General features: G+C 38.2%; 1 protein-coding gene across 13 annotated transcripts in view; it reads right to left on the bottom strand.

Moving 5' to 3' along the window:
- RIMS1 (regulating synaptic membrane exocytosis 1) overlaps positions 1-12,525 on the bottom strand; it is a 467,002-nt gene that overhangs the window by 271,284 nt on the left and 183,193 nt on the right. For 12 of the 13 annotated variants that reach the window (XM_082405011.1, XM_082405013.1, XM_082404981.1 and 9 more), the window contains one exon: positions 1,975-2,188. In XM_082405011.1, coding sequence (XP_082261137.1) covers positions 1,975-2,188 — 214 coding nt within the window. The remainder of the gene's footprint in view (positions 1-1,974; positions 2,189-12,525) is intronic. The other variant, XM_082405012.1, reaches the window with a different exon arrangement.

The following is a 12,525-nucleotide window of genomic DNA, read 5'->3' as shown; positions in this document are numbered from 1 at the left end:
CTTTGGGAAAGCATCCAAGGAAGCAGAGTAAAGAGAGAGGGAAAAGAAGAGAAAAACAAAAATAAGGCATATATTAATAAACAGATTTTAAGAAAGCAATCATGTGTTACTTTAAAGTATAAAAGCACAGGTAGTTTGAAAAGTAAATATTTATTCTTACCACAAAATAGTCACTGTTCAATCTTTCGTTGAAAATACACATATATTGATCCTGCTATATGTTAGGTAAAAAAGTTGGGCACTATACTTTCAGAACTTTTGAGAACTTGGATTATTAAATCTACATTTAAAACATTCTTCAGAAGGAAAACTTAATTCACTACCATATTTAGTCCACCTATTATTGAAAAGGCATATTAAAATGCATAAAATTTGAATGAATAATTATATCAAATTACTCTTAAAATATTTATAGTTATGAATTGGAAAAATCTAAGAATGGGAAGTGTTTGTAATAAATAAAAATGAGAAAAGAAATCTGTTAACCATTTAGCCATAAATTATCCCACAAGGAAGATTTATTCATAACAGGTATTTCAAAATTTACAGTGTCACAGGAAAAAAACAACTTTATGCAATTTTGTGTCCTTTGTCCAAGATTAAATATTTTAAGTTGTGCTTTGTTTCATTTTTTGAATATTTTTTCCAAGACTGAATGGGTTTAGTAAAGGTGGATGAACTACATTAGGCCTGCTTGTCTGCTCAAAAGCATAGGTACCTCTTAGCTCAATTTCCTTTAAACCTCTCTCCTGTTTAAAATATGAGTTTGATTCTATGTTATTGGCTTGCCTCAAACCTATAATGTGAAGTTAAAAGCATTCAACAGCCATGGGCACTCAGCCCATTTGCACCCTACCGTTCAGGGTCAGCACCCTTTCAGGTTGGACGGTACTGCATGAGTTGTTAAATATTTTGAATATTTTGAGTACTATCACAGGTCTCATTTGCCAGAATTCATTCCAAAATAGTGTGTTCAAGAACTAAAGATGGGAAATTTAACAAATAGGTCCTGTGCACTTTTTATGCACCAGACACGATCTCTATCCAAGCTTGTTCTAGAAAGGTTTTAAGGTAGCATACGAAGTTAACTAAAACTCATAACTTTTAGGAGGAAAAAAGAAAAATTATGTGGCCATAAGAATGGAACATAAAGAAAAATTAAAGATGCATAGATTTGAATTGTTTTAATTCTCATAACAACCATATGCATTAATTATTACCATACAGTTTCATAGATAAAGAAGTTGTTGTTCAGAGAAGTTAAGGCTACAGAGAAAATAGTAAGCTCATCTTAAGTTTAATAATGCACCTATTTTACTAAATGTCTTAATTCCCCTGGAAGAGATTTTAGAATAATACCCTACTTACAACTCAAATACACTACCAAAGAATACAATGTTGATGGGTAGGTTCACTTTAACTTTAACTGTGATTTTCCAAATTAGGAAGATATAAGTGTAAACAACCACCCTCCCCCCCTGAAATTAAAAATTTGACACACTCTTTAAATATCCAAATAATTTTCATAAGACTTAGCACTCCTTTCTTTTTTTAACATGATAGCAAATTTGAAGTTACTCTCACAGAGGCTAATTATTGCTTTATACATGATGGCATTGGGTTAAATTTAATGCCACACAATCTACCTTGATTTTACCTTCGTTCAATCTGAAACATCCGTTGCAGAAACTCAAGGTAGGTTGTTTTGTTCTGCTTTTTTTGTACAAGAAGAATTGGTGGTAACACGCTTCAAGGGTTTCATAATTCATGATACTAAATCTACATTAACTACTTTCTTCAGAAAATAAACTTACTCCCATAGGTAATCTGTTGGTGTTGAATGGGAATCACTTATCGAGATACACACATACAGAAAGCATCTTTTATGAATTATCTGCATCGCTTGTCCCCTGCTCTGGTCACAGGGGAGGCGGGGCGCATCCACCTGTGCGCACCGTGGGCGGCTCTACTCACGTTGTTGGACCGCAGGGACACGCGGCCCCCGCAGCGAGCGCAGAACTTGGTGCTGCAGTAGGAGCACAGGTGGCCGCAGCCATCCGCGAACTTGGTCTTGTGGCAGATGCCGCAGGTCGGAGCATCGTCTTTGTGCTCACCCTGGTAACGCCGTGCTTCTTCCCCTATTTTTCTCACTTGTTCCTTATAGCTTTCGAATTGTTGATGCAATCTCCTGGGCAGAAGAGAAAATGGGAGCAACTAAGGGAATGCTGGAAACGGGAGCAAAAACACTTTTTCGTAGCAGAAGAGACGTCTAGCTTTTGAACCTGAAGCAAAACATACAAAGCCACTTTCCCCCCTAACCTTACCACCAGAGGTAAGAAATGTATTAGCCTGTCTTCTATTAGTTGCAATAGTGCTTATTAGCACTGAACCGTATATAAATAGACTCTAAATAATCATTCCATGTAATTTCCCAACAGTGGAATTCCTGTATCCACTCCATACCTCTGCTTCTTTGACAGGTGACTTCCAAAGTATTTTTGACTGGTACTCAACATCTTACAACCACAATCACGTGTATATAAGGCAAACGTTATACAAGATTCTTAGCCTAACTATAGAACGTGCTCTGGTATTTTCTGTCTTATTCTGTTTGAAGTTTAATACAGATTACTGTTTTTAAAAAGTTTGTCACAGTAAATTGGTCCCAAGACCCATGGTTGAAGCATGATGCATACTTGGGAAATGACTATTTTAAACTACATTGCTAGGCAAGCTGTCTTCTACGAAGTATCTTCCTTCACTTCCATTCCTGGAGACATTTGTGTGGCATCAAGTATTCCACACAGCACACAGACTGGACTGTTTACATGTATATACCTATATGTGTGTGTATATATATATATGTTACAGTTGAGTTAGCTTAGATCTGTCGCATCACATTACAAGTTCTAAACCATACCGTGCAAATATTCAGATTTTTACATGTCCCAGTTTTGCTTGATCTCTCCCAGGTCATACGTATGAGAGTTGCTATTACTCTTTATTGATAACTGCTGGACTTCGGGCAACTACATTTGTTGAGGCAAAGCATTTCCCCAAGAACATTCACACTTAATATGATTGAGGTTTCCTTCCCTCCCCATCAGTCCAAACCCTCTCTCTCAAACTGCTACAAACAGAAATGGTTCCATGTTCTGTACAGAGCACGGTGACAGCCGGTGATTCTCCAGAGAAAGGAAGCCTTCATTTTGTTGATGAGAACTAAGAAAATTGTCCCAGGCCTAAGAGTCATTGGCTCTTACACCAAAAGAGAAACTCGTGGGAAATGTCTGAGCAGATGTATCTGTGTATCTAAGCTCGTTTGCTGGATGTGAGTTTGCGCAGGATCAGAGAACACACGCGCTATTGTCAGTTAAGGCAGTTAGCGTGACGCTCCACATCTATGATAACTGTGGGGAACTGGGACTCCCTGGAAACTGCATCCAATAAGTGAAGTCCAAGCACTGCAGTGTTTGAAGTATTGGGATTTCATTATATTTTCCTTTTAACATCAACAGCTTTTGAGCAGAACTTTAATGATTACTTTAAAAATTCTGAAATCCCTTTCCTGCTTTGACAACTGACACTTTTTTCTATTTTAATTCTCATAATTAAAGCAAACATAGCTGCACTAGCACATAAAGTAGTTTAGAATCTGAAACCCTTCCCAGTTTAAAGGCCAGCGAATTTCAGTTCAGAGAGGATATTGTGATATTTTATTTAATGCATGCAAGAATATCTGATCAATTTATTGAAGAGTTGTTTGACCCATTCCAAAACGCTGAGCAGACAGGGAGTGCATGAATAAATATTTATTGGGAGAACCACCAAGTCAAACATATTTAAATAATATATATATATATATAAATTATATATATATATATATATATATATATATGAGAAGGAGAAAGCTAAGCTAAAGAAGAAACTTCCCTATAAATGTATAATGATACAGAACATGTTTTAGTTTGGGTGCTGGCAAACTTTATGGTAAAAGGCCAGTTTGTAAACATTTCAGACTTTGTGGGCCAGGCAATATCGGTTGGCAGCTACTCAGCTGTACTGCTGTAGCAGGAAAGTAGCATAGACAATATGTAAATTGTAAGCATGGCTGTGTTCCAATAAAACTTTATTTACAAAAAAAGATGGTAGGCCAGATTTAGCCTGTGCACCTGGTTGTCAACTCCTGATTTAGTATATGATTTATACTAAGGCATAACAGCTTGAAAATCAAAGTCTTTCTGACTTTTAAAAATTCAAACATAAAGGACTTTTATCCATCCTATAGGGTCCAATCAAAAGGCATCTGTTTCGGGAAACCTTTGTACAATCTATTTGTGCAGGGCACTGAGCACTGAGATGAAACCTTTCTCTAATGCAATCTCATAGCGTTTCCTCTGGTCCCTCACAGGCTACTTAATATTATTTCCACCATATATTATTACTGTTTCTGTACATGACACTTCTCTTCTACCAAACAGTAAATAGTGTTAGAAATGTACAGTTCAGCCAGCTAAAAAAAACATACATCCCCTTAGTAGTAGCCGATATGTCTTTGCTGAATGGAAAAGTCATATATATATAAATATATTTTTTAGTTCGTCTTGAGAAAAAACAAAAACAAATGCGTTTATACTGAAGACTAAATATCCTGGAAAATCTTACTGCCAAAAATGCTAGAAATGCTGGATAAAATATTTAAAAGGATAACTTATAATTCATGTTTGAGCTGAGGAGAGAGTATGGAGTTCCTCAAAGGAGAAATATGAAATGGGAGCAGTAATTCCGAGAAGACATAGCTCTGAAGCCGACGGCTGCCCTGGGGACATGGACGGAGGCTCTGTGAGCAAGAACTTCAGTTTTAACTTTTGTACATGTGACTGAAAATAAAAATTCCAGTTAGGCAGCCACCAAAAATAACTGACATACAGTGTATAACATCCAAATTGGGAGATAGAAAAACACAGAATGAGAAAAAAGTCAATCCGAAGAAGATAAGAATTGAAACAAACAAACACAGACAATTAGAAATAGAGCCTGTGATGGCAGAAACAATGCAACATATCAGGAGTCACAGTAAGTGTAATGGACTACAGCATTATGAAAAGACAAAGTTCATCATGTTAGACTTAAAAAGTCAGCTAAATGAGGTTTAGAAGAGAAATACCCAAACTATAAAAGCACAGAATGTTTTAAATAAAATGATGGAAAAAGTATATACCAGGGCAAGAGTAACAATAACAAAACAGCAACAACAGCAAAACAAAACCGGTGTAATACGTAAGGCAAAAAGCATTACTTGAGATAAAGAGGGTGTTACTATTAAAGAAGTGTTCATTTCATGTTGTATGTGACAATTCTAAACTTGATTGCATATAATAACATACAAAGCCAAAAAATTGATAAAACTATTAGGACAGAGAAATCTGCCATCAGAGTAGGATATTTTTACACACCTCTCTCTGTGTGCTTGACAGATCAGACAGATCAAAAATAAATAATGATAGGGAGATTTGAACAACACAATGAACAAGTTTCTATACGTATATGTATACATCTGTCCAGTAAACTAAACTTGTTTTAACTTGTTAAGTGCAGTAAACATACTGAACAATAAATGTACTCAACAAATAAATATTTTTTCATGGAGATATGAAATTTTTCCAGCTGTGGGCCTCAAAAGTAATAGAAATGTTTTATTTCTTAAGCTGTATGGTGAATGTATGATGTATGTTTTGTTCTTTTTCTTTATGCTTTGCATTTATGTTACATAATACTCCTGTATGTATGAAATATTTTATATTAAAAAGAAGGAAAAATTTAGTTCTATCTCATTAGGTATCACTGGCTAACAAATGACTGCTATTAAAGAATTGAAAAAGTGAATGTATTTGACAGCATTAAAATCTACAGAAGAGTTGACCATTTATGGAACCTAATTTTAAGAAGAAAGGCATATGTTGAACCACATAATGACTTTATGAAGTAGACAGTATTATTATTCCCGTTTTATTGGAACTAATTTTGTTTGGGGCTTTGCTTTATTTTCTACCTGAATATATCATTCTAAATTTGCATACTTTAGTAAAAGAATGAAATTAGGACATTCTCTAACACCATATAAAAAAAATAAACTCAAAATGGTTTAGAGACCTAAATGTGAGACCAGATACTATAAAACACCTAGAGGAATACGTAGGCAGAACACTCTTTGACATAAATCAATGCATTATTTTTTTGGATCCATCTCCTAAAGTAAAGGAAATAAAAGCAAAAATAAACAAATGGGACCTAATTATACTTAAAAGCTTTTGCAAAGCAAAGGAAACCATCGACAAAATGCAAAGACAACCTACTGAATGGGAGAAAATATGTGCAACTGTATGACTGATAAGGGGTTAATATCCAACGTATATAAACAGCTAATACAACTCAACAACCAAAACAACCCAATTAAACAATGGGCAGAAGAACTGAATAGATATTTTTCCAAAGAAGACATACAGGTGGCCAACAGGTACATGAAAAGGTTCTCAACATCACTAATCATCAGGGAAATGCAAATCAGAACCAAGATGAGATATCACCTCACACCTGTCAGAATGGCCATCATCAAAAAGAACACAAATAACAAATGCTGGAGAGGATGTGGAGAAAAGGGAACCCTTGTACACTTTTGGTGGGAATGTAAATTGGTGCAGCCACTGTGGAAAACAGTGTGGAGGTTTCTCAAAAAACTAAAAAATAGAGCTACCATATGATCTGGCAATGCCACTTCTGGGTATATATCTGTAAAAAACAAAAAAACACTAATTTGAAAAGATACATGCACCTCAATGTTCACAGCAGCATTATTTACAGTTGCCAAGGCATGGAAGCAAGCTACACGTCCATCAACAGGTGAATGGATAAAGAAGATGTGGCATATATACAATGGAATATTACTCGGCCATAAAAAAGAAAGAAAAATTTCCATTTGCAGCAACATGGATGGACTTGGAGGACATTATGCTAAGTGAAATAAATCAGACAGGGAATTCCCTGGTGGTCCAGTGGTTAGGACTTGGCCCTTTCACTGCCAGGGCCTGGGTTTAATCCCTGGTCAGGGAACTAAGGTCCCGCAAGCTGCGTGGTGTGGCCAATAAAATAAAATAAAATAAGTCGGACAGATAAAGACAAATACTGTATGATATCACTTGTATGTGGAATCTAAGAAATACTACAAACTAGTGAATATAACATAAAAGAAGCAGGCTCACAGATATAGAGAACAAACTAGTGGTTACCGATGGGGAGGGGGGAGGGGAAATACAGGGGTAGGGGAGTGGGAAGTACAAACTCTTGGGTGTAAGATGGGCTGCAAGGATGTACTGTACAACACGGGGAATATAGCCTATGTTTAGTAAGAACTGTAAATGGAGTGTAACCTTTAAGATTGTATAAAAATTAAAAAATTAAAAATAAATACATAAATAATTTCACATACTTCAGATCTTATATTGAGCTCACACAAAGCATGAGAATAAATGCAGATTCAACTTGCAAATGAAAGTGTTTCTGGACTCAGGAAAGCGCTCACGGGGAGGAAATGTCCATTTTCGATCGTGGCTAATTGATGGTATCTGAACAAAGCTGACTGTGGAAAAGCAAAAGGTCTGCCGATGAGCTCAGTCATGATGCTTCTACAGATGCTATAGTCCCGCTCAATTCTACTTCCCCTCATTTCTCAGCTCCTCTATCGTATTTATTCCCAAAATCGACTTCAAGCGACTGTGCCCTTCTGAAAGACTCAAAAAGTTATTTTGGTGACTTGGGAACTCAGTGATGGTCTGCTAAGTGCTGGTACAACTTAGACCGTGGGGTCTCCCAGGCCATGCTAGGTGCACGGGAAGCAATGGCTCTTTCCCCAGAGGCCACAGCAAGAGGGTTGGTGAGATGAGGCTTCTTGATTGGGGTCTGAGAGTGAGGTCTCCAGTTCTCGCTTTCTCCATGGGATGCCTTAGAGGGGCGTTCTCTTCCAGTCTCACCAAAAGTGGGGAAAAATCCAGCCCACAGAGTAGTTCCTAAGGACGAGAGCCACCAGGGGACAGAGCTCTCCTCCCAGAAGGATGTGCCCAAGTGCCTCCCCCCACAGGCATCACTCCAGACCCGGCCAGGACTCACATCCTCCTGAATGCCACGTCTTGGTGGTCTGGACGCATCTGTACCCTCTTCTCATGTGCATTTAAAATTCTTTCTTGGTTCCAGCAATGGCCATGTTCATATGACTGGTTTGGATATCACCACAAGGAGCAGAATGAAAGAAGCAAGATTGTGCTGTTTCTCGGCACAGAACTCATATTACATCCTCACACCTCTTTCTTCCTGGGCTTCTTCCTCTACCTATAGACAGGACTCCCTTATTCTGCAATGAAAGAAAAAGCCCAACCCAAGTCCCCATCAACCTCTCTGACTTATTTCCCAGTGTACTCCTCCTTTTTACCAGCAGAAATTATGAAAGAAAAGCAGGAGGGAAGGCAGGGAGGGAGGGAAGAGCAGCCTTCATGACTCCCACTTCTTCAAAATCTACTTATTCCATAACCCTGTGCAGTGCTCTACTAAACTATCTCTTAAAAAACCAACCTTCATGCCCTTTTCTCAATCTGTATTCCCCTCACATCACTCTGATATCACTCACTGTCAAGATGTTGTCCTCATAATAAAATTTGCTTTTGGAATCAGGATACTGGTACTGAAACCATAAATAGTATATTTATTTTTTGTATCTGATGTTTTAATGCTTTAATCCATATCAAATATGTGACAGTGTTCGATTATGAATAATGCATGGAAATTCATATTTGACTATATGGTATTACAGTAAATGCAGGACTGCAAATATACAATCTTTTTGTGAAATTTATCTGTACATTTCAATTTTAGAATTAACAAGATATTCTTATTGATTAGCAAGGTTGACAAAATATATGATCACAAATCTCTGATTTAAATTTTCTACAAAGAAAATGGAGAGCATTCTAAAATATGCAATGCTATCAGAAGAAAAGCATTGATATAGAAACCTTGGTTTTCTCCGTGGATGTGATTTTTTCCATTGTTTCACTATGTAACAATCATTGTATTATTTTAATATCTGTGTACTCAATTCAAGAAACTCCAAGATTCCAGTTGTAAACAAGTTGTTTGGATGGTTAACGGCACATATTTGAAGGAAATAAAGATGAATGCCTATAAAACTAAGTATCATTCTCTATACATCTAAAATATAAATATCATCCTGGGAATTCCCTGGTGGTCCAGTGGTTAGGACTCTGTGCTCTCACTGCCGAGGGTGCTGGTTCAATCCCTGGTCAGGGAACAAAGATCCTGCAAGCCACTTGGTGTGGCCAAAAAAAATTTTCTAAGGAAAACCAAAAAACAAAATATAAATATCATCCTATAATGCAAAATAAATCACTTAAGTGGGAAGTTATTAATAACATCCTTACCAGTTAATGCGTATTTGTTGATCACTTACTATAAATAGGGCACACAGACAGATGCCGAGTGGCTGGTGATGGGGGGGATGAAGAGGAATCTCTGTAATTGACACGGCACCTCATTTACTTCTGTTTTGTGTTTCTCCTTCCTCCACTCCCAAAGTGGTCAGAAGCTAGAGGACCAAAATCCCACCTTTCTTCCCGGCTCTCCTTGGCGAAGTCTAGGCTACATTTTTCTGCAGTAGGAGGGGATGGGAACCAGTGCTTTGAAGTTTCAAAAGCCAAAGTTACAGGTCCCGAAGGAAGGTGAGGGCTTTCCCCAAGAGGAAGAGAGGAGCAGAGACCAGAGCAGTTTGCATGTAGCACCTGAGATGGAGAACTGCTTTGGGACGTACATACAAGGGTACTGAGAAAAGCAAGCATGGTCTATATTTCCTTTCCCAACCTTGGCACAGAACACATACAGCAAGGCATGATCAAGGGCCCATGCCAATAGTGATGGGGAGGTTAAAGCCAGGAGAATTCTTCTGAGAGGGCTGGATTGCTTAAGTGCCTCCAAAGACCTGGGGGACGTACAGGAGGGAGCCGTGACAGTGACCGAAATTAAACATTGGCTAGCCTGATACGCTGAAGGCTTGCTTTAGAAATTTTTGACATCAGACTCTATTGTTGAAAAACGCACACTAACCTCAACTCTAAAGCACACTTCTTGACTCCAAGGCATGTACACTGTGCTTAGAAAGTAAGTTATATGTAAACATAAATTAGCAGTTTATGGCAACATATATAAAGAACGGAAAGAAATTGTTCTGTAGAAAATAATAATTCTGGGTGAAAGGATCAGGGAGATTTATTTGGCTTAGCTGGTCAAAAACATTTTCCTAGATGAGTTGGAACTTGAACTATTCTCTGAAATAATAAAAATCTGGCTCATGGTGGTATTAATATAAGTACTTAAGCAAAGAAATAGGAAAGCATGCTAAGATAATAGTAAAGTAACTATGAATGCTCCCAAGTATCTCAGAAATGTAGTTGAAACCAAATCACCTTTTAGAGTCTTTGTGTATCAGCAAACAAGCATTCACTGTGTATGTTCTAGTGAATGACAGCCTGACAATTATACATAACTGACCATGAAGTCAAGACACAGGTGCAGTTAAAAAATGGTTTTTTGGTCCCAAAACACAATCGTCCCCTTTTTCATGAAACTGTCTCTTTGATTCTACTCTGTAACAGAGGGGCAGTAAAATTCCAGTGCACTCCAGTGGTGACTAATTTTTTTACAAAATGATGTTTGGAAATAATGGTCCCTTGTGTCAGAATTGAGTTGAAAATAAAAAACATCACAGTATTTTAAGCAAAATGGTTAAGTAATAGAATTTGGTGCTACAAAACTGTTGGAAGGGGGATAGAAGTGGGTTCTGGGTCTGATCTTCAGGAATGATCTCCAAAACAAAAGCATAAAACCAGCTACTGAAAGTTCCTCAGCCAGGAAGCTGTAAGAACAGGGGTCCCGGACCGCACAGCAGGAGGATAGTGGTGGGCGAGCGAGTGAAGCTTCATCTGCCGCTCTCCATCGCTCGCATTACCGCCTGAGCCATCCCCCACCTCCGTCCGTGGAAAAACTGTCTTCCATGAAACCAGTCCCTGGTGCCAAAAAGGTTGGGGACCGCTGCTGTAGAATCAGAAAGCCAGTGTCCAAATGGCTGGAGCCCCACCTCCTCGGCTGAGATGCTCTTGTCTGGACTCCACCACCACAGTCACACTGAGCCGCTAAAGAGACCAGCAAGATCAACGCCCAGATGCCGCGTGGCCCTCCATTAACTCAGGTTCACTTCAAGTCTCAGGCCCGTACATTGGACTAGGGAATCCTAAATCACCTCAAGGATTCCAGCTGCAAGAGAATCCATGGAATTTAGTTGTTAGGTTTCTGGCTTCTTCATAATACTCCCTGGAAGGAGTCTGGAATAGAGGTTGTGAGGGTCAGTCTTCCACTTTATTTACAATCCTCTGATTTAGGTCAAATTTCTTAATTCCTTCCACTGCACCTGAAGTGAGCAATAGCTGAGTCTAGGAATTCTCATTCACCTTCATTCATTCTCTCTCTCTCTCCCTCTCTCCCTCTCCCGCTCTCCCTCTCTCTCTCTCTCCCTCTCCCCCCAAACACTGAGCACCCCTAATGCCCACTATGGGAAGCATTTAGCCTCCATCAGGAAATGTCTTTTGATAGATGCTGTCCCCTGAGAAACTCACATACACATATACGTATTTGTGTCTGTCCAGTCCTTTTCATCTAGTAAACAAATTGCAAGACCACAAATCAAGGTAAACCTCAGACTCAGATACAAGACACACATACAATCAAACAAACACAAAAAAACCTTCCTTCTGTGGTGATGAGATGCACAGCCCAATCTACCACCTGTGATGAAGACCTTCATTATTCTTAACTTGCATTATTTCACCAACTTTTTAACTAGGCTCTGGCCAATGGGTTCCCTCACTCTGGTTCATCTTTCATACTGTCTAATAAACTGAACGAATCATGCCAATCAGCTGTTAAAATATCATTTCTAAGGTAGTCCATTCCTCATCCTGGGATCCAAGGTGATTCTCCTTGTTCCCAATTATCTATCAGCGTCTCTACAAACCCTTCTCATATACCTTAGACCTACCATTGCATCAGATTTTCTCCCTAGTTACCAAACACAGTAGGATCTTACAAACAGCGATTCAACAAACATTTATTGAGCTCCAACTGTACAACAGGCACTGCTTGAGTCCCTGGGGGTACAAAGAAAACAACATAAGAAGATATGAGTTTCACTTAGTTTATTACTTTATTTAAGGTTTTTTGATAAATGGTTCTTTTTGTAAAGATAAATGATTCAGATAAATGATTCAGATAAATGATAAATGGTTCAGAAAATGGTTCTTTTCTTTTGTACATGGAGATCACCCTCCCTACATTAAAGATTATTTTTTTCTCTTCAAAGCCTAATGTACACTGTTGGTAGGAATGTAAATTGGTGCAGCCAGTGTGGAA

Source organism: Balaenoptera borealis (assembly GCF_965194805.1).
Source record: "Balaenoptera borealis genome assembly, chromosome: 9".
Lineage (NCBI taxonomy): Eukaryota > Metazoa > Chordata > Mammalia > Artiodactyla > Balaenopteridae > Balaenoptera > Balaenoptera borealis.
This window is presented reverse-complemented; position numbering and strand designations above follow the sequence as displayed.